The following is a 24865-nucleotide window of genomic DNA, read 5'->3' as shown; positions in this document are numbered from 1 at the left end:
TGCACCTTATTGTCTATCTGCACTGCACTTTCTCTGTAACCGTAACACTTCATTCTGTTATTATTTTCCCTTGTACTACCTCAATGCACTGTTGTAATGAATTGATCTATATGGACAGTATGCAAGATGAGTTTTTCACAGTACCTCAGTACATGTGACAATAATAAACCAATTTGCCAAAAAACAAACCATTGGAAGAACTCAACAGGTCAAGCAGCATCTGTGGAGGCATAGGGATGGTTGACATTTCAGGTCAAGATCATGCATCAGGATTGGGGTTAAGATCTAAGCAGAAAGCAAAACTAAATCTCTAGGTATCCCAATTGTAACTAACCTTAAGATTTATAAATTGGATTATCCAGGGCTATATACTGTAATGGTTTGGTTTGGAACCAAAAAGGGACAAAGCCACAATAGATTTTGTAATAAACCAGAAATGGTTAACAATCTGACATGGAGAATGAAGTTCAAGTGGCATCTTAATGATATACTTTAATTTGAAAATGAGTTTGAGAGGGAGAAACACGAATCGCAATGGATTACATTTGTCCATTAATGGATAAAGGTGTAAACACCTTGAAGGAGGTTTTTGATAAGGTACAGAAGAGTACCTAACTCAGAGCAAAATTTCCACTTGTGCAGTTAGGCAATTGTAGTCAACAAGATGAGGGCAACATAGTAAAAAAAAAATTAAGAATTGCAAGGTAAACTCCAAATCCAGCAGACTGGATAAGGTATGTGAAATGGACAAAATAAAATTGACATGCAGAAAGAATAAACGGAAGATCTAATCAGAGTATATTTAATTCTTTTGCAGAAAGGGAGTGGAAATGGGTAAATGAGGTTTATTGGAGAAAGTAGGTATAATAGCATGTACTTGCCTATCCTTAACTTCTGTTGAGAAGGTGATCATGAGTTGCCTGGAACTGCAGGGAGGGGTTATACAACCAGCAACGATGGTGTATAACAATACTTTTCCAAGTAAAGGTGATGTGTGTGCGTTGAAGCGGAATGTATTGATTCTGGTGTTTCCGTCACTTGCTGTCCATCTTGGAAGTAGAGGTTATGGATCTGGAAGGGGCTGCTAGAGTAACCTAGGTGAGTGTCTACAGTACATTTTGTAGATAGTGGAGCTGCAGTGCTTGGGGAATGAATATTTTAGGTGGTGGATAGGGTGCCAATCAAGTAGTCGTCTTTGTCCTGGGTGTTGTGTTGGGCTGTTTGAGTGTTATTGGAGCCGCAGTCATCCAGACAAATGTATATAAATAAATATTATAAAATTTGCTTTTTTTTAATGGAGGTCCTGACTGCATGAACCCATGTTCGTGCAGATAAATGCATGGTATACTGTTGAAACTAATGCAAGCAAGTCTTGTCTGTTTATACTAGCTCATCCTGTTATTCTATTCCCTCCCTTTCCTGAAACAAATTTTGCCCTTGATTTTTAATCCCTCAGAATTTAGACCTAGACTCAAAACATTTATACTCCAAATACAGAATGTAGGCTTCAGAGCAGCAACATTTGAGTGAGTTAAGTGGATGATATCGTGCTGCAATGGCTTTGTTGGTTTTTATTCTTTCTAATTGACATTTCCTTTTATTTTTCTAGGGCATGTATATTAAATCAACCTATGATGGATTACATATTGTAACTGGTACGACAGAAAATGTAAGAAAAGATGTTTGCTTGTTTCTAGCTTCAACTAGTTAAGGCTGATTTTAGTCTTTTTGACAGAGATCATGAATGCATTAATAGGTCTAAAGTTCGAGGCATTTCACCCACATACCCAAAAGACATATATCTGCGGTAAAGGTCAGAATACTTATGTATCCTTCAACCTTGGATGTCTGCCAGGTAGCCAATGTCTTAGCACAGAAAGGGCATTAATAGAATAGTTTTAACTAGTTACCATCTGGTTGGTGTCATTCTATCTCAAAGCTATACATTGTACATTCGTTAACATTAATTAATGTTAACGAATGTACAAAGTACAGCTTTGAGATAGAATGAACTGAATTTCAAGGTGAATGAAGCAAGAAATTGGTGAGTACTCTGGCATGCTGATGGTCCTTGCAATTTTGTTTTTGTGTAAAGAGTAACTCACTGCTTCAAGGAGGCAGTCATGATTAGATTTTTAACCATTTCCATTCTGTTCTACAGTCACCTGCTGATAGATCACGAAAGATTCATGCTGGTGATGAGGTGATTCAGGTGAATCAGCAGACTGTTGTAAGTACTGAGCAAACAGCTGAAATATTGATCTATCTAATTCATTTGAAGTTGAATATAACTGAATGGATCTGCATTTTAAGCTTGCTTCTGCATTCTTGGTTTATCAACTGATCTAAAAGAAACTTTGCTGTCTGAATAATTCAGGGGTGTAATATTTTCTTACCTGGATAATGATAAAGCAGTGAGTTCCAAAGCACAAGTCTCCTTTTGTGGTTGCATAACACTTCAGTGTCACCAGAATACAAGTTTTCTGTTTAGTATAGTGAGTGACTAGCCGAGTTAAATAAGAGTCATTTACTGCCTACATATCTTTTGTGCAGGATTACACAAAGAACCATTGTCTTTTTGTACACGATTTTCTCAAATATTGGCGAAGACCAGGTTTTCGGAGACTTGTCATCTTACTGGTCACTGGAGGACAAGGCTGGAATGCTCAGTGTCTAGTTCAGTCTCAGTGATGGAAGAGGTTGCTTTTATATTTTGAAGCAGCTGATGTGCATCATGGGTGGAAAGTTGCATTCTTCTACTTTTGGTATTGGCATTTAAATATCTGATTAATTTGTATCTTACAAAAAACTGATACTACCTACTTGATATCTGAATGCAATCCCTTGTGTAACAGACATGGATGAGCCAAGGGTGAATATCTGATCTTTGTCAGGGTGGTGTTTAAATTACTAATTTTGTCCCCTGTGCTTTTGCCAAGTGAGGAAGCAGTGAGAATAAGGAAGAGGTGAGAATAGAGATTCTCTTCCTGATCTACTTGTAATTTATTGATGGTTGAATTTCTTTGGAGTTGGTTAGTATGGACGTTAAATCCTCTCATCAGCATTCCTCCTATTGCTCAATTACATGAGAAGTGGCAAATGTGTTCCTGAAATGTGCCTTCACAGCTCAGTTTAGCTTTCATGCAGGGATTTGATGGATATTATTTACTGTATTAAATCGAAAGCTGCTTTAACTACAAGTTATTGGGAAATGGCCATTACTGAAACATAAGATATCTTTATTAGTCACATGTACATCGAAACACACAATGAAATGCATCTTTTGCGGAGAGTGTTCTGGGGGTAGCCCGCAACTGTCGCCACACTTCTGGCGCCAACATAGCATACCCACAACTTCCTAACCCTTATGTCTTTGGAATGTGGGAGGAAACTGGAGCACTAGGAGGAAACCCATGCAGATACGGGGAGAATGTACAAACTGCTTGCAGACAGCAGCTGGAATTGAACCCAGTTCACTGGCGCTGTAAAGCGTTACACTAACCACTACACTGCCGTGCCTGCCCATAACTTGAATTCACAAATGACATAGAAACAAGTAAATGGCAGGAGTGAATGGGGATGGACCTGGCAGGTGCTATGAAGCAAAAGGTGGGTCATGCTGGGGTGAGAGGGATGTTTGATGGATTGGCCATTTGAACCAATTGATCAATGGTGTTTGAAAATCCTTAACACCTCCTGTTCTCTATTTCCCTCCCCCATCATAGTGCCCTTTCCCACTCTGTCCCTGGATCTCATGCCATCTTTTCTATGTATGCGGCAAGCTTTCAATACACTCCCCAAAAGGTAGTTCCATCCTCCAAAGAACTTCTGCTTACATCCTATTGTTTTAATTTAACACAGAATTTTTTTTTTATCTCCAATTTGTCAGTGCAGAATTCAAAATTGAATTCAGAATTTCTTTAATCCAGGCTGTCAGATTTTGAGGATAGACCACCTTCTCTAACTTGCTCTATATTGTGACCTAACTCAAATTGTTTTGGAATGCATGCTTAACCATTTTGTTTCTCGGGAGTGTGTGAACAACTAAAATAAGCTAATTTGACAGCTAGAGTTCATGATTTGCACCTCAAATTAAACAATTTGTCATGGGAAAGGCAATTTTTGCAATTATTTGTTACAGTTTAGTCCCAAAGGAAGTGTGGAGGCTTGATACTTAAAAGAATTTTTAATGTTCCTTATTCAATTTATGGGGGAACAAATGCGGCTCTTGTAAGTTAGTGCATCAGGATATCCAAATGCAATTGAACTGAAAGCTTTTATGTTGCTTAGCACTTCCCTGTTCATGTTTTCTGATATGTTTAGTTTTGCCTTGCAAATTAATACCAGGAGTGGATTAGAAGAGTAGAGAGACTAATAATTTTATGCACTCTTTCTTAAACTGGATGGCAGGTTTTTTTTAATAGAATCCTGTCTTGTTCTAGATAAAGGACTAACTATGTGGGTTTCTTGTGGAAAATTGGCATCTCTTAAAAAAAATAAAGTAACTGGTTTAGTTATTCAGACCTCATTTCATTGACTATTGTTAAAAGGTTGGATGGCAGTTAAAAAATCTCGTTGGAAAACTTCGTGAAGATCCTGCAGGTGTGATGCTTTTGTTGAAGAAAAGGCCAGCAAACACGTGCAACTTCACTCCAGCTCCTCTTAAGAATATGCGCTGGAAACCGCCAGCTGTGCAGGTAAAAAAGAACCCCTAAGTTTCTACACTTGGTAATATTTGCTGGTGGTAGTACTTCACGTTATTGTTATCTAGCAATGTCAGCTTAATGAGGATCCAGTAATTCACTCTACTGCTGTATGTGGAGCTGCTTTGTAGAAACTGGAACTGTTAAACATATGTGGAGGAAGTTGTGACATATTTATCATTGGCTGTGATCCAATCAGGAACTGATGTGATAAGCTCCTTGGCATTATAGTTACTTAAACATGCTCCTTTATTTTTTTTCTCTTCCTCCCCCACCCCCTCATTGCACATAAAACTTTAAATGTTTCATATTCCTTTGTTTTTTGCAGACGAGTCCTTCGCAGACTGCAACTCCATCAACAGCCAGTACAATGGAGATGTCTCAAAAGAAAGAAAAGCCTGCCATTAAGGATCTGTACATCCCACCACCACCAGTTGTTCCATATACTCCTCGGTATGAAAACAGCAGAACAAAAGGCTTCTTGTATTCTTTTGAAGCTGGCATGCAGATGCTAATGGATCCACACAAAGAAAATTAACATTTAACATCTGCAGCTACGTTAGTGGTTCACTTGAAATAGCAGTGTCAAAATGTGCACTTAGTAACTCTACTACCTCAGTAGTCAAATGCCACCAGCTATCCAATTCGGTTTTTAGCCATTGCTTTTAGTCCCTTCACTGCAGACTAAATTATAGCGAGAACTTGATGTGGCCTTTAGCTGGATCCTTAACACCTCTTACGATAGTGTAAAGATTTGAAAGTATATTTTAACCCATACCAGGTGATGCATTCTAGTAGTGAATAAGAGCACTATACCATCAGTTGGCGTAGGTAGAACAAGGGATGAGGTCCTGCAGAATAAGTATAGGGAGTTGGGTAAGAAGTTGAGAAGCAGGACCTTGAGGGTAGTGATCTCCGGATAACTACCGGTACCATGTGCTGGTGAGGTCAAAAATAGAAAGATAGGCCAAATGAATGTGTGGCTGAGTAGCTGGGGCAGAGGTTCAGGTTCTTGGATCATTGGGATTTCTTCTGGGGTAGGGGTGATCTGTATAAGAAGGGTGGGTTGCACTTGAACCAGAGAGGGACCAATATCCTTGCAGGGAAGTTTGCTGGTGCTACATGGAAGGGTTTAAACTACATTGGCAGGGGGTGGAACCCTGAGTAGGAGCAAGTCATGGGATAAAGTAGTAGCCAGCGAGAGCAAGTTTAGTAATCAAGATAATCAGGGCATAGTAAAGGCAGGGAAAGGGAATACCCAGTTAAACTGCATTTATTTCTGTGCATGAGGTTGAACAGGTAAGGTGGACAAACTCAGTGGATTGGCTGAGAGGACTGGGATGTTATAGGCCTAACAGAAACAGCAAGGCCATCGACAAGGTCCTGCATGGCAAGCTGGTCTAGAAGGTTAGGTCCCATGAAATCCAGGGAGATCTAGTTAGGTGGATTCAAAATTGGCTCGAAGGTAGGAAGCAGAGGGTGGTAGTTGAACGTTGTTTCTCGGAATGGAGATCAGTTTCTAACGGTCTGCTGCAGGGGTGGGTGTTGGGACACTTGTTATTCATTATTTATATAAATGCTTTGGATGCAAATGCACAAGGCTTGATCAGCAAGTTTGCAGATGACACAAAATTAGGAGGAGGTGTTGATAGTGAAGAAGGTTATAGTAGATTACAGGGGGATCTTAGAAAGTCGAACCAGAGTAGGACTTGTACTATGAATAGTAGGGCAATGGGGAGTGTAATGGAACAGAGGCATCTAGGAGTACAAGTGCATGGGTCATTGAAAGCGGCATCACAGGTTGTCAGGGTGGTGAAAAGAGTTTAACACGCTGGCCTTCATCAATCAGGGCATTGAGTACAGGAGTTGGGACATTATGTTGCAGTTGTACAAGACGTTGGTGAGACTGCACTTGGTACTGTGAACAATTTTGGTCACCCTGTTGTAGGAAAGATGTGGTTAAACTGGGGAAAAATGCAGAAAAGATTTAAAAGGATGTTGCCAGGACTAGAGGGCTTGAGTTATAGGGAGAGGTTGGCCAGGCTAGGTCTTTTCTCCTTGGAATGTAGGAGTATGAGGGATGACCTTAGTGTTTAAAATTATGAAAGGCATTAGATGAGGTGGATGGTAACAGTCTTTTCCCCAGGGTAGGGGAGTCCAAAACTGAGGGGCGTAGATTTAGGGTGTGAGGGGAAAGATTTAAAAAGGACCTGAGGGGCAACTTTTACACACACAGGGTGGTGAGTATATGTAATGAGTTGCCAGAGGAAGTGGTTGAGGCAGGTACAATAGTATCATTTAAGAAGCACTTGGATAGGTACATGCAGGGAAGGTCCTGGAGGGATATCTGCTGAACGCAGGAAATTGGGACTAGCTGGGTGGACAACGTGGTCGGCATGAACTCAGTAGGCCAAAGGGCCTGCATCTGTGCTATATTGCTCTGACTCTGTCTCTATTTAGGAAGACTTTTATCCTTGCATGCAACAAACAATCTGCTGGAAGAACTCAGTAGGTCAAGCAGCATCTGTGGGAGGAAAGGAATTGCCAACATTTTGGGTCGAAACCCTACATCGGGTCCTGATGCAAGGTTTTGACCTGAAATGTCAACAACTCCTTTCCTCCCACAAATGTTGCTTGACCTGCTTGAGTTCTTCCAGCAGATTGTTTATTGCTCCAGATTCCAGCATCTGCAGTCTCTTGTGTCTCCATTTATCCTTGCATAGCTGATATGCTAGATAATGGTACTATGTAACTAACTGGAAATTTGAGATAACTGCCGAGGATGTTGGAACCACTCAGCAGGTCAGCCAGCATCTACGGAAAGAGAAACACAGTTAACATTTCAAATTGAAGATCATTTCTCAGAACCAGGAAAGAGAAACAATATTGCTGCTGCTTGTTTTTACTTAACCCAGTTCTGAGAAAAGATATTTGACCTAAAACTTGAAACCTCTTTCTCTTTACACTTAGCTGCCTGACCTGCTGCATGTTTCCAACATTTTCTGTTTTAGTTGGTGACTGGTAAAATGAGCAGATCTGTGGCAGACGAAATTTAACTTGTCAAGGTGTGAAGTAATATATTTTGACAAGAAAAATGGTGAGGTAATGGAGACTAAATGGTAACATTTTAAAGGTTTGGGAAGGCATTTCATTAACCTCAGCATGTAGGTATCCTTTATCAATAGAGGTCTAAATTACAAAAGGAAGTTGCTCTGTCTGCAACACAATAAGCCTTGGCCGGAGTATTCTGTTCTGGGCATCACACTTATCGTTTCAAAGTTCTTGACATGTTTTAGAAGAGTTTAACTGGAATAATACTTGGAACGATGGACATCAGTCATGTGAAGCAGCTGCAGGTTTTCTTCCATGCTGTAGGGGAGGATAAGGATTTGAGTGGTGGTGAAACCTGAATGATTTGTTGTAAATGAGAATCTGTTTCCAATGGCAGAAGTGTCTGTAACTCGTAGACACCAATGTAAGATGATTGACAAAAGAACCAGAGGCAGCAGTAATGAAATATCTTAATTGCACAGCACATTTTGACTTGGAATGCAATCCCTTGAAGACTTAAAGGGGAATTGGGTAAGTGCTTGATGGAGGGAGGGGGAAATATTTTGAAGTGCAGAAATGGCAGTAGTTGACTTGTTCTACTGAAAGGCTGATGGTTTCATTGGGCCAAATGGCCTTGTTTTCACTTTTTCATGATTATTTGAGCCCTGCTTACTACATTATCTTCAGTATTACTGGGAAGTGGGACCTGCTTTGCAATGAAGTTGAAGATGCTGTTTGAAATAAGGTATGCAAAACAGGTCACACATACTGTATCTTGTGTATAACATATAGTATTTTCACCCTGCTGATAGTGTCATTTTTGGAGTTGGCATCCACATTTGGGGAAGAGAAAGGGGCAAAAATGGTATTTAGTTTTACTGTTCATTTAGCCCATTCCTTAAGAAGACGACAAACACATCCGATTTCCCTATCTTATTGTTTCACACCATAGCAGCAAGTGTGGAAAACTACTGGGGATATACAGTGGGTTACCACAGTTCAATGAGTCTGTGAAGTGCAACTTTGATTGTATCTGCAAGTCGGAGAACACATTCAATTTTCAGGTCCTAATTTGTAGATTGTCCAAAAGGGTGGAAGATATGCTTTACATCAACTTCAGCAAGACTTTTGAGAAAGTTTGCACATGGCAGGTTGGTCCAGAAGGATGAGGCACATTGGATCCAAGATGTGTTGGCAAACTGGATCCAAAATTGGCTTGATGGGAGGAAGCAAAGGGTAATATTTGGAATGTTTTTCTGACGGGAAGTCTGTAACCAATGGTGTACTGCAGGAATCTATGCTGGGAACATTGTTTGTCATGACATAGAGTACTCTTGGGAACACTTGGAGTATTGTGTACTGTTCTGGTCACCATACCACAGGTAGGATGTGGTAGCATTAGAAAGAATGCAGAGGAGATTCACCAGGGTGTTGCCTGGAATGGTGAGGAGAAATTGGATAGGCTGGGTCTTACTGGAACATAAGAGATTGAGGGGTGACCTTGGAGGTTTATAGAAATTGAGGGACATTGATAGGGTAGATAGTCTTTTCCTTACCCCAGGTGTGGGGGAATCATTGACTAGAAGGCATAGGTTTACTTCTGAAGAGAAATTTGAAGGAAATCTGAGGAGCAAATTTTTCACACAGTGGGTGGTGGTTATATGAACCAGTTGCCAGAAGAAGTGGTAGAGATAAGTACAAATTACAATGTTTAAAAGCTATTTGGATGGGTACTAGGATAGGAAAGGTGTGGAGGAATGTGAGCTTAATGCAGAGAAATAGGATTAATGTAGATATGCATCACAGTTGGCAAGGACAAGTTGGGCTGATGGGCCTATTTCAGTGCTGTACAACTCTGACTCTAAGTTATGGTACATTATTAATCTGGTGTGAATTTTATTCAAAACAGTGCTGATTCTGATATTTCAATTATCTTTTCAAAACTATTTACCTTTAGGCAACTTCTGTCTCCAGTAGAAACTCCAGTCTGCTAGCCATTTCCCTGTATGCTAGTTTCTTAGCGAGCAATGTATTATGTTGCACACGTTGTGGTGGAGCCTCAGGCCAGTAAGTTGATACTCCGTGCATTGACCTGTATCAACCTCCTTATCTGACTTTGCATATTGAGATTTTTTTGTCTGTTTTCTTGGATGATATTTGAAAATAAGTACATGAACTTTGTCTCATTCTTAGTTTATCAGATAATTCAGGATAAGCAAAATATTCCAAGTGATCGTTCAGCATCTGTACAGATAGAAGCCTGGTGGAACTGTGCAATTTTGAAAGTGGGCACATTATGCAATGAGAGTATTAATTGTTACAGCATAGCTATGTGTTTGCTTTCAGTCAGTTAATTTCGAGAACTCCTGTTTGGATACAATAAGCCCATTCTGACTAAGTAAAATGTGAATCTTAAAGTGTCTAGAATAATTTTTAATTGTCCTTGGCATCTCAGTTCCATTAACAACTTCAGCAGCTTGAATTTGTATGAAGCCTCTAAAAGTATCTCTCATTTTCTGATTAAAGGAAATTGGCTATGGTGGGAGCAGTAATTTTCAACAAACTGACATTGAAGGCCATTTCCATTCTAGAGTCTGCTCAGCATTCCCTTCTGTTGATCTGAATTGCCGTTTCTAGAAATAATGCCCAGTTCCCAATCCTGTGGCAGGTTGAGAATTAACGTATAGAGCCAAAATTTGGGAAAAGTGTTGAGCAATTCTTTTGAAGATGTAGCGAGGCAGCAGAATTTAGTAAGTAATTCTGGTGTTTAGTGGCTGGTTGGTGTGCCTCCTACAGATGGCAGTGCAAAGGAGGAGGGGATGCATAGGTAAATGTAAAAGAGTACAGGACTTAATCCTGGAAGTGGTTCTGGTGAAGCTGTATTGTCCAATACCGTAACCACGGGCCTCATGAGAGGAGCTCGTATATCCAGATGTGATTAAATTAATTTCTGATTTTTAAAATAAAAATAAGTAATGGAGTCATGCTTGTGACTTCAATGCTTATTCACTCAGCAAATACCCCGTTGATAAAATAGGAAGACGGAGAGGACCATGAAAGTATTTTTTGTTATGGCTTTTGTGAATGCTTTATTTTTATGGCTACTGTGTTTTTGTTTGTCTGCTGAAATGGTATGCTGTGTGTGTGAAAATGCTATATTTCAACATGGGGGAAACACCAAACAAAAATACATTATAGTGAGAGAAACTTTTTATTCTTGGTTGTTTCTGCCAATCAAATTGAGTTCAGCATGAGAAGGCAATAAATTGTACTGGGCATCTTTTGCAAAGGACAAGAAGAATGCATTTCTGAAAATGGAGTTGGAGTCAACAGCCAAAGATCTATTTGGGAGCATACTTTCTCACGTTGAAACTTGTGCCAATGGTGCACTGTGGTGACTATCAAAGATCCAATGGCACTTTTCTAAAGCAGAGCAAAAGGGTTATCCCTGCTGTCCTGACCCAGTCTTTAACCCTCATCGATGAAAAGACTTGGTAGTTATCAGCCTGTTCCTGCTTACAACTAGTGATGTCCAATCAGCTAAGTATTTAATATTTAGTGCAACATAGAAGGATATCATCAGTTTATAAAGAAACTAATTTTGATTAGAATTAGCAAAATATATATTGACTTTCCAGGTTTATAGTCTTAATATCTCACTGGAAGGTTGCCTTTCATTTTAAAATGATAGTTCAGTATAACCCTACCCTAATTCAATATGATTGAATTAGGGTAGGGTTATACCAAAGTATCATTTGTTTTGTCATTTATTATAATCTGTTTTGTCATTGATGCTATCAGGTGGTGTAATGGGTGCAGGGAGTTCCCCACTGCTGACTTGGCTTCATTTCCAAGGATTTTTAAATGCTGCTGTACAGCAGTGAATTTCCTGCAATAGTTGGTACAATCTGGGGAATACCGCCAGCCTGAACCTCTGGGGAAAAATTGTTTGCTATTCAAAGTAAGGAGACTAATATTGTAGCAGGGCTAATTTTTAATTGCCTTTAAAAGCAGTGTTTATTTTTCTAAAAGAACAAGACAACCCTGCTTGTAATGCATTATGTCAGCCTTAAACAGGTAAATATTGCAAATGCTTCGGTCATGACGTTAAATGTGTGTTCTATTCATTACACTTATTTGGTTTTGTAGATTATGGCTTCACACAATGGGCACCGACTTTATCCCGTGGTTCTTTATAATATGCAATTTGTGCTGTATAAGACGTATGATTTCTGGATGAAGCTATCTGGTGCAATTTGCAATTATGAATGCAAGTTCCACACTCTCCTTCCTTCCCCCAACCCCCAAATCAGTTAATTTCGTTAGGATAACTAATGGTGTTTCAATAATTGTGACCACTTTGCTTTGGGATTAATAGTTTATGATCAAGTTTAATGCTTTATCCTAATGCACAGGAATGACCAAGGGGACCTTGATTATGAAGAGGTCAGCAAGCATGGACCAATCAGGCCAGTACCCAAGGGGTCAGAGTCGCCCAACTCTTTCCTTGATCAAGAATACCAGAGACGGCGGTTTACCATTGCGGATTATGATCAGTTGCCTCCCTATGCATTTGAAGTGCCAATGCCCACTAGGATGCGGGACAAAACACAGTTATATGGTTTGTTTCCGTTTTTTGTTCTGAACTATAGAGGTTCATACTTTCCTCATTTGTTTTTCTTATTTCCATTACATCGAAGGTAGATGCTGTTGGGTGATTGTGTTCATCGGTGTTAGCAGAGGTTGTGGTCATCTGCTTCAAATGTCTCCCACAATATGGGATTCGGATAATATTTTAAATCAACAGCACCAAACTTTTTAAAGAGGATTTATTTAAGGGTGTGACCAAAGAGCTTGAGGACGTAGTAATGGATGAGGTATACTTGAATTTCTGAAAGGTCGGCAATATATTCCTGGGGGGCGGGGTGGGGGGTGGTCTAGAAGTTGTGTGAAAATAAGATGGGTATCAATGAGGTGTTTTTAAATGCATTATAATTTGAATCAAAAGATATTACTGCAGGAATTGTTGTTAGCCTGTTAATCAAAGCATCACAATAATACTTGCATGTGAAATGTGTCAAAAGATCAATGTTGAGCCAAATAGTAAAAGAATCCTGTCTGTTTATAAAATGTTGGTGCACTCGTACTGTACTACCTCTTGCATTGAGGATTAGTCTGATTTCAGAAAACATTCCCTTCCTAAGGGTTAAAAGCCCTGCTGAATATTTCAATGAACTGCATTGCTGGTGGAGTCAAAACCTGTATAATGTGCTAAACTGCAGTGCAAAAGTAAAAATGAAAAACTAATTCTGCTTATCTCGAGGAATATGAGTGTCACTTCACACCATTAATTCTGCATTAAAGGAGAAAACTGTTTTCAGAATAAAACATTCTGTCATTTGTTTATCTGTCTGCAACTTCAATAAGAAGTCTTATTCAAAAAGTTTTTTTTAATTTCTCAATGTCACACTGCAGGGGTGGGGGAGGGGTGGAGGTATGACTTTAGATTGGTTAATTCAAATACACATCTGCTTTCAGTAATTTTTGTTTTACTTTACACACTTTGAACAACTTGGGAACCATCTACTAAATCCTGTACTCCTGATTTTGTTGTAGTTTTAGAAAACTTGAATGTGATTACTTTTGTATTTGAATGTATATTGAAAATGATATTCGGAGATGGCATGGTATTTGGTCAGTTTTTGAGGGAAGAGTGACAGCTGCTCAAATGTTTTCATAGAGCAAGCAACGATCACTTAAAGTGTGTAATCAAATGTTTATTTCACTTCCCATATATCCAGTTAACAGCTGCATCATTTATTCCATGTAAAATTAATCATTATGGATTCTGGAGGATCTGAGCACACGGCAAAAAAAAAGTCACCCAGATCTTGAGAGGCTAATGTAGCTGACAAGACTTGGGATTCACAAGTCTGGATTTGAGGATGTTTTGGCTTAAACTTAATGTTCAGGAAAATGTGATTCTCTAACTTATTCATTTCCACTGCAAATGGGAGTGAGAACATCAGATTACCAGCATGTACTATTTAGACTCTAGATAATAAACTTCGTTTGGGAAAGAGATCTATAATTTCATAGTCCTTTTGGAAATAATTATTCTACAATTATAGAATTACAGTTGTGCACATCCTCTTTGGGCAATGTAAATAACTCCATAAGCACTGTTTTTGAAGAGGAAGAGTTGAATTTTCCTGATGTTTTTCCCCTCCCCACCACCCCCCCCCAACACCATTGAAACTTATTATCCTATTTGTTACTAATCAGAAAAAAAAACAATGGATCCTGGAAATTTGAAATAAAAACAAAAATGCTGGTACCGCTCAGCAGGTCAGACAATATTTGTGGAAAAAGAAATAGTGAATGTTTTAGATTGAAGACCCTTCATCTACTTATTTCTTCAGTATTTCCAGCATTTTCTCTTTTTATCCCAATAGTTGTTTGTTGGATCATGCCACATGCAAATAGCCTGCCACATTACAATAGTTTCTACTCATATATTCATTAGCTTCTAGTGGGTGATGAGGTTGTGAAAATGCTGATTAAATGCAAAGTTTCTAAAAGCCGTTGTGTGTGATACATCGCCAGCTGAACCCTTGCCATAATGGACTGTAAAATCCTTAACAAAGCAGTTTGTCACATGCCGTGTGTGGGAGTGAGTTCCAAGGTCACCAGTTTCGCAAATTTGTATCAAAACCGGTTGAACTTGATCTTGCACTTGGGTTCTATTATTTGAAAACACGACCCCTACCAAACCAATTGAAAGGTGGTTTCATAAGTCATTTCCTGGTTGATATTGCATAATTTTCTTGTTTCTTTTCTCTAAAATAATAAATTTCACAATTTTTAAAGTGGGTTTGAAGAGAGTGTTTGATTTCAAGAAGCAGAGTTCTCAAATTTCCAAATGTTTTACTATTAATAGGAAGACCTCGACCTCTGTCAATGCCTGTGGGGAGGAGCTGGATGGGTGGAGTTGAAGTTTGTCCAAGATTCCGAGGGGAAGGAAGGAAAGGTTTGTCAAAAACTGTGGTAATCTTGTCTACAATATTTAGGGAGAATTCAAATTTTAAAGAAGGCATTGTGTATATTTTTCAATTCATATAATTATGCTTAATTTCCCGGCTCTAAAGAGAGAAAATGATCTCTTTCAGGTGAGGACTACCTCTACAGGTACTTCAGCAATGATAGAATCTCACCAATTAATGAAGACTTTGTTGCAACACCCATTTCTGGACCAATAGCTAGCAACCACTCTGGAAGGGCTGTGAGTGGGAAAGATTCTGTTGGCCCTGAACACCTCACCAGTATGACATTCCCTATTCAGCAAGATGGGCCCAAAAAAACCTTCAATTCAACAAGGAAAAGCTCACCAGAACATTCATCGCCGGTCAGTTGGATTACAAGATTTAAACTATTAACTCACTGAATTTTCCCCCCCCAGTAGTCATTTCAACTTGTGCCCAAGGGCAGTACACAAAGCTACACATTTCATGTAAAAATTAAGAAAGATCTAGAAGTACTTTATGTATTTTTGCATTAAATCTAAATTCATTTCAATGGTGCCTTATACTGTCTAAATGGTTAGAAATGCAGTCTAGTTTTCTCCATTTTCTCCAACATCACACAGTAATAAATATAGTCAGGTTGTATGAACGCTTTATTCATCTGGGTACCTTAAGCAAGGTTTTTAAGTTCATTAGAGTAGAAAGTAAATGCATTGAGCTGTGCAGTGGCATGACAACATTTGCATTAACCCTCCTAAATTAGCTTCAGACTAAGGATTATGATAGCTACACATTCATCCCTGGATAGTGAGTAGAATTTAAGGTGAGTTTATGTTGTGCACATCATTAACTGAACTAAAGGGGACATCATAGAGTGCCACATATGTGGAATTTTGGTGAAAATTTTGTTGTAATTGACCAGACAAGTAACCCATTTTCTGTTACATGGTTGCATTCATGTGATTTATGCCCACATAACCCTCTTTGAGGCTTGGTCTGTCCATGAAAATTGCTGTCCAGCCTTGCACACACACCAAGGAGAGCTTGGAGGTCTTGATGACATGGTAGAGAACAAGCATGCACTCTGCTGTTCTCAGAACCAACAATAAAGCCAAATTTCCTTTACCCAGAACCTAACCAGTCATGTAGTCAACCCTCCAGGCATGAAACTTCTCAAAAGTTGGTCACTGTAAAGAACTATGCATATTCCCATCAATGACGTGGCAATGTGATCATGAGCTCATTGATCAGTTGAAGAAATTACGCAATCAAAATAGCCAGCATCAAAATACTGTAGTGTAGTGGGACCAGTGCAGAGGTATGTCTTGTTGTGACTGAGAACTTGCAAGAGAGCTATAGTTACTAATGATTAGACTACATTAGAGCCTCCCCAAGCAATTGAGATTGTCACCATGCTCAAGAAAGTCATTGTTATTAATGTTACTTTTGTTGTTGATGAAGCTTGTAATAATTGAAGGAGCAACTGTGAATTCTTTGAAATGAGTGACCGGTGGCTTAGAATTGTTTGCAGTAGCTGACTCCAAACTCAATATGTCTGCATTGTTGAAAAACTCTCCCACATAATTTAGAATACTTTCTCGAGTGCTGACAAATAGCTGATGACTATTGAATGCAAATTGCAGTTTGAGATCGCTGCATTTGTCATGTACTTTCATTTAGCTGGCAATTATTTAAGTAGATCTTAAAGCAGTGACAAGTAGTTTCCATACTATTGTTACAATCATTTCGTGTTACCTTGCAATTTTTTTATTCCACTTCATACCCTCCTAATGGTCACTTTTTTGTGCTGGCAATATTTGGATATTCCCAATATAGTTGCAGTTGTGTTAAAAGCTGTCTGATTTTCCTTGTTTAATGAGTCTTCACATGCTTATTGAAACTATTCTAGAGGTTGGTATAAATTAGTATAATTTTAATACAAAATTATTTTACTCTTTTAAATTCAATTTTTTTTATTTCTCCTTTTGTCATTATCCATATTTAGGCAGTTGCTGAACTGTTTTTATTTGCTGTGTTTGCCTTTCTTCATCTGAGTAGAACTTCAATCATCCTGCCTTTTATAGGTTTTGTAGAAGACTTTGGTATATGAACTGAGGGCATTGTGGAGTTTTTTTGATGGACCATTTCTACATTTTCTTTGGCTAAAGGTACCTGAAGAACTTTGATCATGGAAGTTCCTTATTCACATTTCAGTTCCGTAGAAGGTTACTGATTTGTCCTGAGTTGTGATTGCTCTACTCATTGCCAGCTCTTAAAGACCAATCAAAATATTGCTTTGAAAAGAGTACATTTATGATGCGTGATTTATTTAAGGCATTATTTTATTTAAAACTTTCAATTCTCTCCATTATAACAAATATAATGAACAATACAAGGTAAAATTATAACATAGCTACTTCAGTGATGAAGTTAATGTTTTAAAAAATGCTAAGCCATTCATTCCAACCAAAGTTTTGGGGATATTTACTGAATGTATGGAACTTTTTAATCTAATTAAGCCAGTGGGTTTATAAATACCAGTTTAGCAGCTGTCAGCAGGCACCCAGTAGTGTTTTTATACAGTGTACTGAAAAGAGGCACCTGTATAATTTGGATCATTTAAGGGCTGTGTAGTCACCTATAATTGTGACAAGTAAAGTTGCAAGCTTAAAGAATTAAGTCTGAAAATGCATTTCCCGAATGGGACACAAACCTGCATGGGCAGTTTTTTGCCAAATAAACAACTATGCACCTGGAGTACTGGATTTTGTAGATTTGCAACTATTCAGACATAGAGTATTTAATTATATGAAATATGTTTTAAGGTTCTGGGTTTTCGCTTCTATTAATGTACAATATTCAAAAGCTTTAACTTGACTATCATTGTATAAATATTCTGTAAAATGTGTATTGATAGAAACACTGAGTCCATGATATCCCCATTTGTTTAAATTGGCAGAATTTGCACAAGGAGGACATACTGGTATTTTTATGCAGATTTTCTGGTTGTCTAGTGTTTTTAAATAAACTTCTCCTAAACAGTTTATAGGCAGGAGACGTTTATTGTTTTTAATCTCGGGGAGCCGATGTCTATGCACATTTTGAGTCTAGAAAAAAGAAAGTTTACTGAATTTTAGTATTTGAAATGTTATGTTGAAGAGATAACGAATGTCATTGTAAATAACTGTATCATGACTGCCTTTACCTTTGTTTAAAACATGGTGTTGAAACTTAAAGGACTATTAATTAAAGGTGCAACATTTTTCATGAAATGTTATTGATTGTGTACTATTACTTTGAAGATGCTGAGGTATTTAAAAGTAGTTTTTTGAATTTCACTGTTACTATTTCTGTGCCCAGTAAATATTGCAGGTATGGGAGTCTTGAATGGTTTTAAAATGGGCTGCAATGAAGAGGGTGGTTCTTTCAGTCACCTTGAGTTGGGGAATGGGAGCAGAAGTGTGCCTGAGAACAACAAGGTGCTTCCGGAATGGACCCTGGTAGCGCAATAGGCTGGCTTTAACCAGATGGGGTCCACTGTTTGCGTTCTCCCTTGTCCCAGACTTGCCTGATTTGACCAATTTTACTAACCAAGATGATCCTGAAACCATGCAGTAAGATAAGTCATATGGTCATTGAATGAAATAATTGGGTTATGTGAACAAGTCAGAACACAAGCCCATCCCATACCTCCGCAATCTTTTGCTTGGCAGCAAAGTCACAGCCCCAGTTCTGCTGTCTGTCAAAGCTGAGTTTTTTAAATACTAAAAGTCCGTGGCCACACTTAAGCCATTAATCTTAATTTTAAAATCTTTCATTTTAAATCACCTCTCTAAAACAAAACTCCTGAACAATTAAAACAAAGAACTAATACGAAGAAATAGATTATTACCTTTCTTGCTAGGAGCTGTGGCTGCCATCAAAATAATCGAGTTTGTGAATCGTTCACCAGGCCTTGCCCTGGCATGGAAATCAAGCAAGTCCCTCCAATATACAGGGGAGAATTGAGGCAATCTCCTTCTCCACTGTCTGCTGTCTGGTCCTGATTGATTTCAGTCTTTGAGAGTCTCCAGTCTTTGCACAGAAATTGACACTGGGTGCAATCGATAAACTGTAATATATGAGGCAGTTTACTTTTACAACACAGTAGGGCCTTGGGGTGTATTGTAGAATAGAGGGACCTTGGAGTACAAGTACGTGGTTCCTTGAGAGTGGTGTTGCAGGTACACAGGGTGGTGAAGGTGGCTTTTGGCACGCTGACCTTCTGTCAGGGCACTGAGTATAGAAGTTGGGATGTTATGTTGCAGTTGTACAAGATGTTGGTGAGGCTGCATTTGGAATATTGTTTACAGCTTCGGGCAGTCTGCTATAGGAAAGATGCCATTAAGCTGGAAAGAGTGCAGAGGAGATTTACAAGAATATTGCCGGTACTCCAGGGACTGAGTTATGGAACGAGGTTGAACAAGTTAGGATTTTTTCATTGGAGCATAGGAAAATAAGGAGTGATCTTATAGAAGTGTATAAAATTGAGGGAAATAGGGTGAATGCAGAGTCTTTTTCCCAGGGTTGGGGAATCCAGAACTGGAGGGCATAGGTTTAAGGTGAGGGTGGAAAATTTACAAGGAACTTGGGCAACTTTTTCACCCACAGGGTGGTCAGTATATGGAATGAGCTGCCAGAGGAAGTGACTGATGCAGGTACATTAAGAACATTTAACAGGTACTTGGACAGATGCATGGATAGGAAAGACTTAAAGGGATGTGGGCCAAACATGGGGAAATAGGACTACCTTAGATAGGAATCTTGGTTGGCATGGACTATTTGGACCAAAGGGCTTCTTTCTGTGCTGTATGACTCTAATTTCCATTTTGTTATTAGGTAGTCTTTTGTGCATTTAGAGACACTGCTAATATAGTTTTTGATTTGTGTTCATAGTAAATGTGGAGAACAAAATGTTTTGCAGTAACCTGATGGCTCTCAATTTCGGTATGAACTGTAAGTTATCAAAAGTGCACCTTGAACTTAGAGTGCCCTCTGCTGGCATTTCCCAGAATATTTCCATCCTTCCATTGAATGAACATAAGAACATAAGAAATAAGGAGCAGGAGGAGGCCATTTGGCCTGTCGAGCCTGCTCCGCCATTCAATAAGATCATGGCTGATCTGGCTGTGGACTCAGATCCACCTACCTGCCTTTTCCCCATAACCCTTAATTCCCCTACTATGCAAAAATCTATCTGTGTCTTAAATTTATTTAATGAGGTAGTCTCCACTGCTTCCCTGGGCAGAAAATGCCACAGATTCAGTACTCTGGGAAAAGCAGTTTCTCCTCATCTCCGTCCTACATCTATTCCCCCAAATCTTGAGGCTACGTCCCCTAGTTCTAGTCTCACCTACCAGTGGAAACAAACCTTTCTGCCTCTCATCTACCCCTTTCATAAATTTATACGTTTCTATAAGATCCCCTCTTCCTCTTCTGAATTCCAGTGAGTATAGTCCCAGGTGACTCAATCTCTTTCCCATAGGCTAACCCCCTCATCCCTGAATCAACCTGGTAACCTTCTCTGCACCACCTCCAAAGCCAGTATATCTTTCCTCAGGTAAGGAGCCAGAACTGCTCGCAGTACTCCAGGTGTGGCCTCACCAGTACCCAGTACAGTTGCAGCATAACCTCCCTGTTCTTAAATTCAATCCCCCTTGCAGTGAAGGCCAGCATTCCATCTGCCGCCTTGATAACCTGTTGCACCTGCAAACCAACCTTTTGAGATTCATGCACAAGCACTCCCAAGTCCTGCACAACGGCATGCTGCAATCTTTCACCATTTAAATAATCTGATCCAATTTTCCTTCCAAAGTGGATGAACACTTACCACATTTACCAATTCACATTTGAACTCGCATTTACCAACATTGTACTCCATCTGCCAGACCCTTGCCCACTCACTTAACCAATCTATATCTCTCTGCAGACTCTGCATCCTCTGCACAATTTGCTTTTCCACTCAATTTGGTGTCATCAGCAAACTTAGATACTCTACACTCGGTCCCCTCTTCCAAATCATTAATGGATATCATGAACAGTTGTGGGTCCACTGTACTCATTATATCCTCAAAGAACTCCAATAAGTTTGTCAAACAGGATCTGCCCTCTCTGAAGCCATGCTGCATCTGGCTGATGGAACCATTTCTATCCAGATGTCTCGTTATTTCTTCCTTAATGATAGCTTCAAGCATTTTCCCGACTACAGACGTTAAGCTAACTGGCCTGTAGTTACCTGCCTTTTGCCTACATCCTTTTTTTTTGAACAGTGGCATGACATTTGCTGTTTTCCAATCTGCCAGGACCTGTCCAGAGAATTTTAAGTTATCACAAGTGCGTCTACTATAACTTCTGCCATTTCTTTCAGTACACTGGGATGCATCCCATCAGGACCAGGGGACTTGTCTACCTTTAGGTCCACTAGTTTGCTCATCACTACCTCTTTAGTGATAGTGATTGTATAGAGGTCCTCACCTCCCATCGCATCCATAACATCTATATTTGGCATGTTAGACATGTCCTGCACCATGAAGACGGACACAAAATAGTTGTTCAAGGCTTCAGCCATTTCCATGTTACCCAATATTAATTCCCCCTTCTCATCTTCCAAAGGGACCTAGGTTCACTTTAGCCATCCTTTTCTGCTTTATATCATGATTAAAAACTTTTACTATCGGTTCCTATATTTTGTGCTAGTTTACTTTCATTATCTACGGTCCTTTTCCTTATTGCTTGTTTGGTGGTTCTTTGTTGCTTTTTAAACTCTTCCCAATCTGCCAGTTTCCCACTACTCTTGGCTGAATGAAAAGTGATCTCATTCAAACTTGCAAATTTCTTGCAAGACTCAACAAGGTAGGTGCAGAGACTGTTTCTCTTTGCTGGGGAGTCGAGAGCCAGGAGTCAAAGTAAGGAAAAAGCCATTTAAGACTGAGATGAGAAGAAATTTCTGTCATTTAGAGTGCTGAATCTTTAGAATTCTCTACCTTGTAGGCTGTGTGGCTCAGTCAGTGAGTTCATTAAGAAATCCATCAATCTGTCTTAAATATTAAGTGAATAGAGGAATACAAGGATAGTGCAGGAAACTTAAGCTGAGATAGAAGATCAGCCTCAATTTTGAATGGCAGAGTGAGGTCAAACAGCCAGAGAGACTGTTCTTCATTTGCTGGGAGAACATTTCAAAGAGCTATTTCTTTTAAGTCTGTACTCAGTTGGACCGAGCATTCTCATCTTTGCACAATGTTCCAGATTCACTGGAAGAACAAAAGAGAGCCTTTCTTTCCCAGTTTTGATGAAGGATCTTTAACCTGATATGTTAACCTTCTCTTTCCACAGATGCTGCCTGACCTAGTATATTCTGCATTTTCTGTTTCCATTTCAGATTTCTGGCATTTGCAACTGCTTGATTTTCATTTAATGTTGCCACAAAGTCTTGTGTTTGTTCCTCTGATGAGATGGTGTTTGTTATGACAAGGCTGTGTTGCAAGCATTTTGTCAAGGACCCTGCTGGATTTGGCTTATGCTCCTCCCATCCCTATCAGTCTTGCCAGGGCATTGTGTCCCTTACACACACACACACACACACACACACACACACACACACACACACACACACAACTCTCCCCACCCGCCCCTCCCCCCCCCCCCCCCCCCCCCCCCCCCCCCAAAAAATAATTGAAGTCCCTCGGGAGCATCAATTTGTCTCCTTTGGGATGTGGACCAGTATTTTTTTCCCCAAGGTTGAAATAGAACTTCTCCTTGGCCTTGCCCAAAGCTTTGAGGGTGGGGGTATGCACACTGTAGAGCATTAGTTCCAACGAGCTGAATGGTCACTAGATGTTCATCATTCTGCTGGTGAGTCACTGAGACACTGGATTTGCTAATTCTCAAGAGCAAACCTTGCCCCATGAAGTCAGCATTCCTATTGGTTTCCCCATTCAGAAGTAGTGGTTAAATCCCCAGGGCCTGGCCAAGTGTAACCTAGGACATTCTGCAAAGGTAGAGGTTTTTGTATCATCATTGGCCATAGGAGAGGTGCTGGAAGACTGGAGGGTGGCTAATTTTGTGCCTTTATTTAGGAACAGCTGCAAGGACAAGCCAGGAATCTACAGGCCAGTGAGTCTAACATCAATGGTGGGAAAGTTACTGGAGGAGATTCCCAGACACAGAATCTACTGGCATTTGGAAAGGCAAGAAATGATTAGGGATGGTCAGCATGGCTTTGTGCGTAGGAAATACTGTCTCATGGATTTGAGTTTTTTTTTGGAAGGGGTGACTAAGAAGATTGATGAGGGCAGTGTGGTAGATGTTGTCTTCATGGACTTCAGCAAGGTCTTTACAAGATCCCACATGGTACGCTGGTGCAAGGTGAGTGAGCCAATTGAAGACAAAATTGATTTGGCGGAAGGAGTCAGAGGGGGGTGGTGGAGGATTGTTTTTCAGATTGGAGACCTGTGACCAGCAGTGTGCTGTAGGGATCAGGGCTGGGTCTACTGTTTGTCATCTATATTAACAACTTGGTTGAGAATGTAGTTGGCATGGTTAGTAAGTTTGTGGATGACACCAAAATTAGTGATATAGTGGACAGTGAAGAAGGTGTCTAAGATTACAATAGGAGGATATAGATCAACTGGGAAAGTGAGTCAAGGACTGGCAGATGGAATTTAACTTGACAAATGTGAAGTGTTGCACTTTGGTAAGTTAAACAAGGGCAGGATTTACACAAATTGACAGGGCCCTGGAGAGTGTTGTAGAGCAGAGAGACTTAAGGGTACAAGTACATTGTTCCCTGAAAGTGGCAACACAGGTAGACAAGGTGACAAAGGTGGTGTTTGGCACACTTGCCTTCATTGGTCAGGGCATCAAGTACCAGAGTTGGGATGTCATGTTGCAACTGTACAGGACATTGGTGAGATTGCACTTGGAGTACTGTGTGAAGTTCAGGTTGACTAGTTCTAGGAAGGATATCTTTAAGCTGGAAAGAGTGCAGAAAAGATTTGCATTATGTTACTGGGACTGGAGGGCTTGAGTTATAAGGAGATACTGGATAGGCTGGCACTGTTCTCCCAGGAGTGTAGGAGGCTGAAGTGTGACCTTTGTAGAGGTATATAAGGCACATAAATCAGGTGAATGATCACAGTCTTTTTTTCCCAGGATACGGGATTCTAAAACTAGAGGCCCTGGGTTTAAGGTGAGAGGGGAAAAATTTGAAGGGGAGTGGGGAGCAACTTTTTGGTTAGGCTAAAGAGCTGTTTCCATGCTGTGTGATTCTGAATTTGCTGCCTGACCTGCTGAGTAGTTCCAGATTTTTATTTCAGATTTTCATTTCATTTCAGATTTTCAGCATCTGCATAATTTTGATTTTTAATTTCTTTATAAACAATGTGTGTGTGTGGAGGGCAGAAGAGATGAAATGACAAAGGAATAGGGCAAGGTGAAAGAGTAGTGATGGGATATGTAGAGGAGCAAGACATCCTGGGGAGCAGGTATAGATGAAAATCCTCTATTTGCATCTCCTCCACATTGACCTTTCCCTTGCCTGTCTGATGACCACCCTCTTTGGCCCTGCAATATCTCTGCTGCTTTCCACTCTGTCATTCACTTTTGTTCCCCCTACTTTGCATCTGGAAATCTGCTCATCTGACTTCTGCCAGTTCTGATGAGGGGTCATTAATCTGAAATACTTTGCTTTTCTCTCCATGTTTCTAGTTTAATAAGCTTGGAGCCTGTGCTTAAGTTGAGAAAGCTGGACCTCATTTAACCAATTGCCTCTCCACACTCTCAGAATAATCAATATCCCAGCCTCCTCTCTCCTAGAATATGGAGTATTAGCAGGACCACTCCACAAGGGGGAGCAGCAGTGATGTACGTGGTCTCTGGAGTCCTCAACATTGAGTCTGAATCCCAGAGGTTTCATGCCATCAGGGCAAATATCAACAGGAAACATCCTACTGATTTTGCTTCCTATCAACCTTCCTTGGTTTATGAATCAAAACATCCCTAACTTGAACACCACTTGTTTGAAGCATTGGTATTATAAAGGTACACAATGAA

At 39.8% G+C, this 24865-nt stretch overlaps 1 protein-coding gene across 1 annotated transcript in view; it reads left to right on the top strand.

Moving 5' to 3' along the window:
- The window catches only part of LOC127567994 (connector enhancer of kinase suppressor of ras 3-like), a 177859-nt gene that overhangs the window by 72034 nt on the left and 80960 nt on the right, over window positions 1-24865 (top strand). The window contains exons 7-13 of the mRNA XM_052011238.1: window positions 1610-1669; window positions 2162-2230; window positions 4551-4697; window positions 5032-5156; window positions 12170-12375; window positions 14695-14784; window positions 14924-15194. Coding sequence (XP_051867198.1) covers window positions 1610-1669; window positions 2162-2230; window positions 4551-4697; window positions 5032-5156; window positions 12170-12375; window positions 14695-14784; window positions 14924-15194 — 968 coding nt within the window. The remainder of the gene's footprint in view (window positions 1-1609; window positions 1670-2161; window positions 2231-4550; window positions 4698-5031; window positions 5157-12169; window positions 12376-14694; window positions 14785-14923; window positions 15195-24865) is intronic.

This window comes from Pristis pectinata, chromosome 3 (genome assembly GCF_009764475.1).
Source record: "Pristis pectinata isolate sPriPec2 chromosome 3, sPriPec2.1.pri, whole genome shotgun sequence".
In the NCBI taxonomy this organism is placed as follows: Eukaryota; Metazoa; Chordata; class Chondrichthyes; order Rhinopristiformes; family Pristidae; genus Pristis; species Pristis pectinata.
Note: the sequence above shows the minus strand (reverse complement) of the source record. Positions and strands in the feature narration are given on the sequence as shown.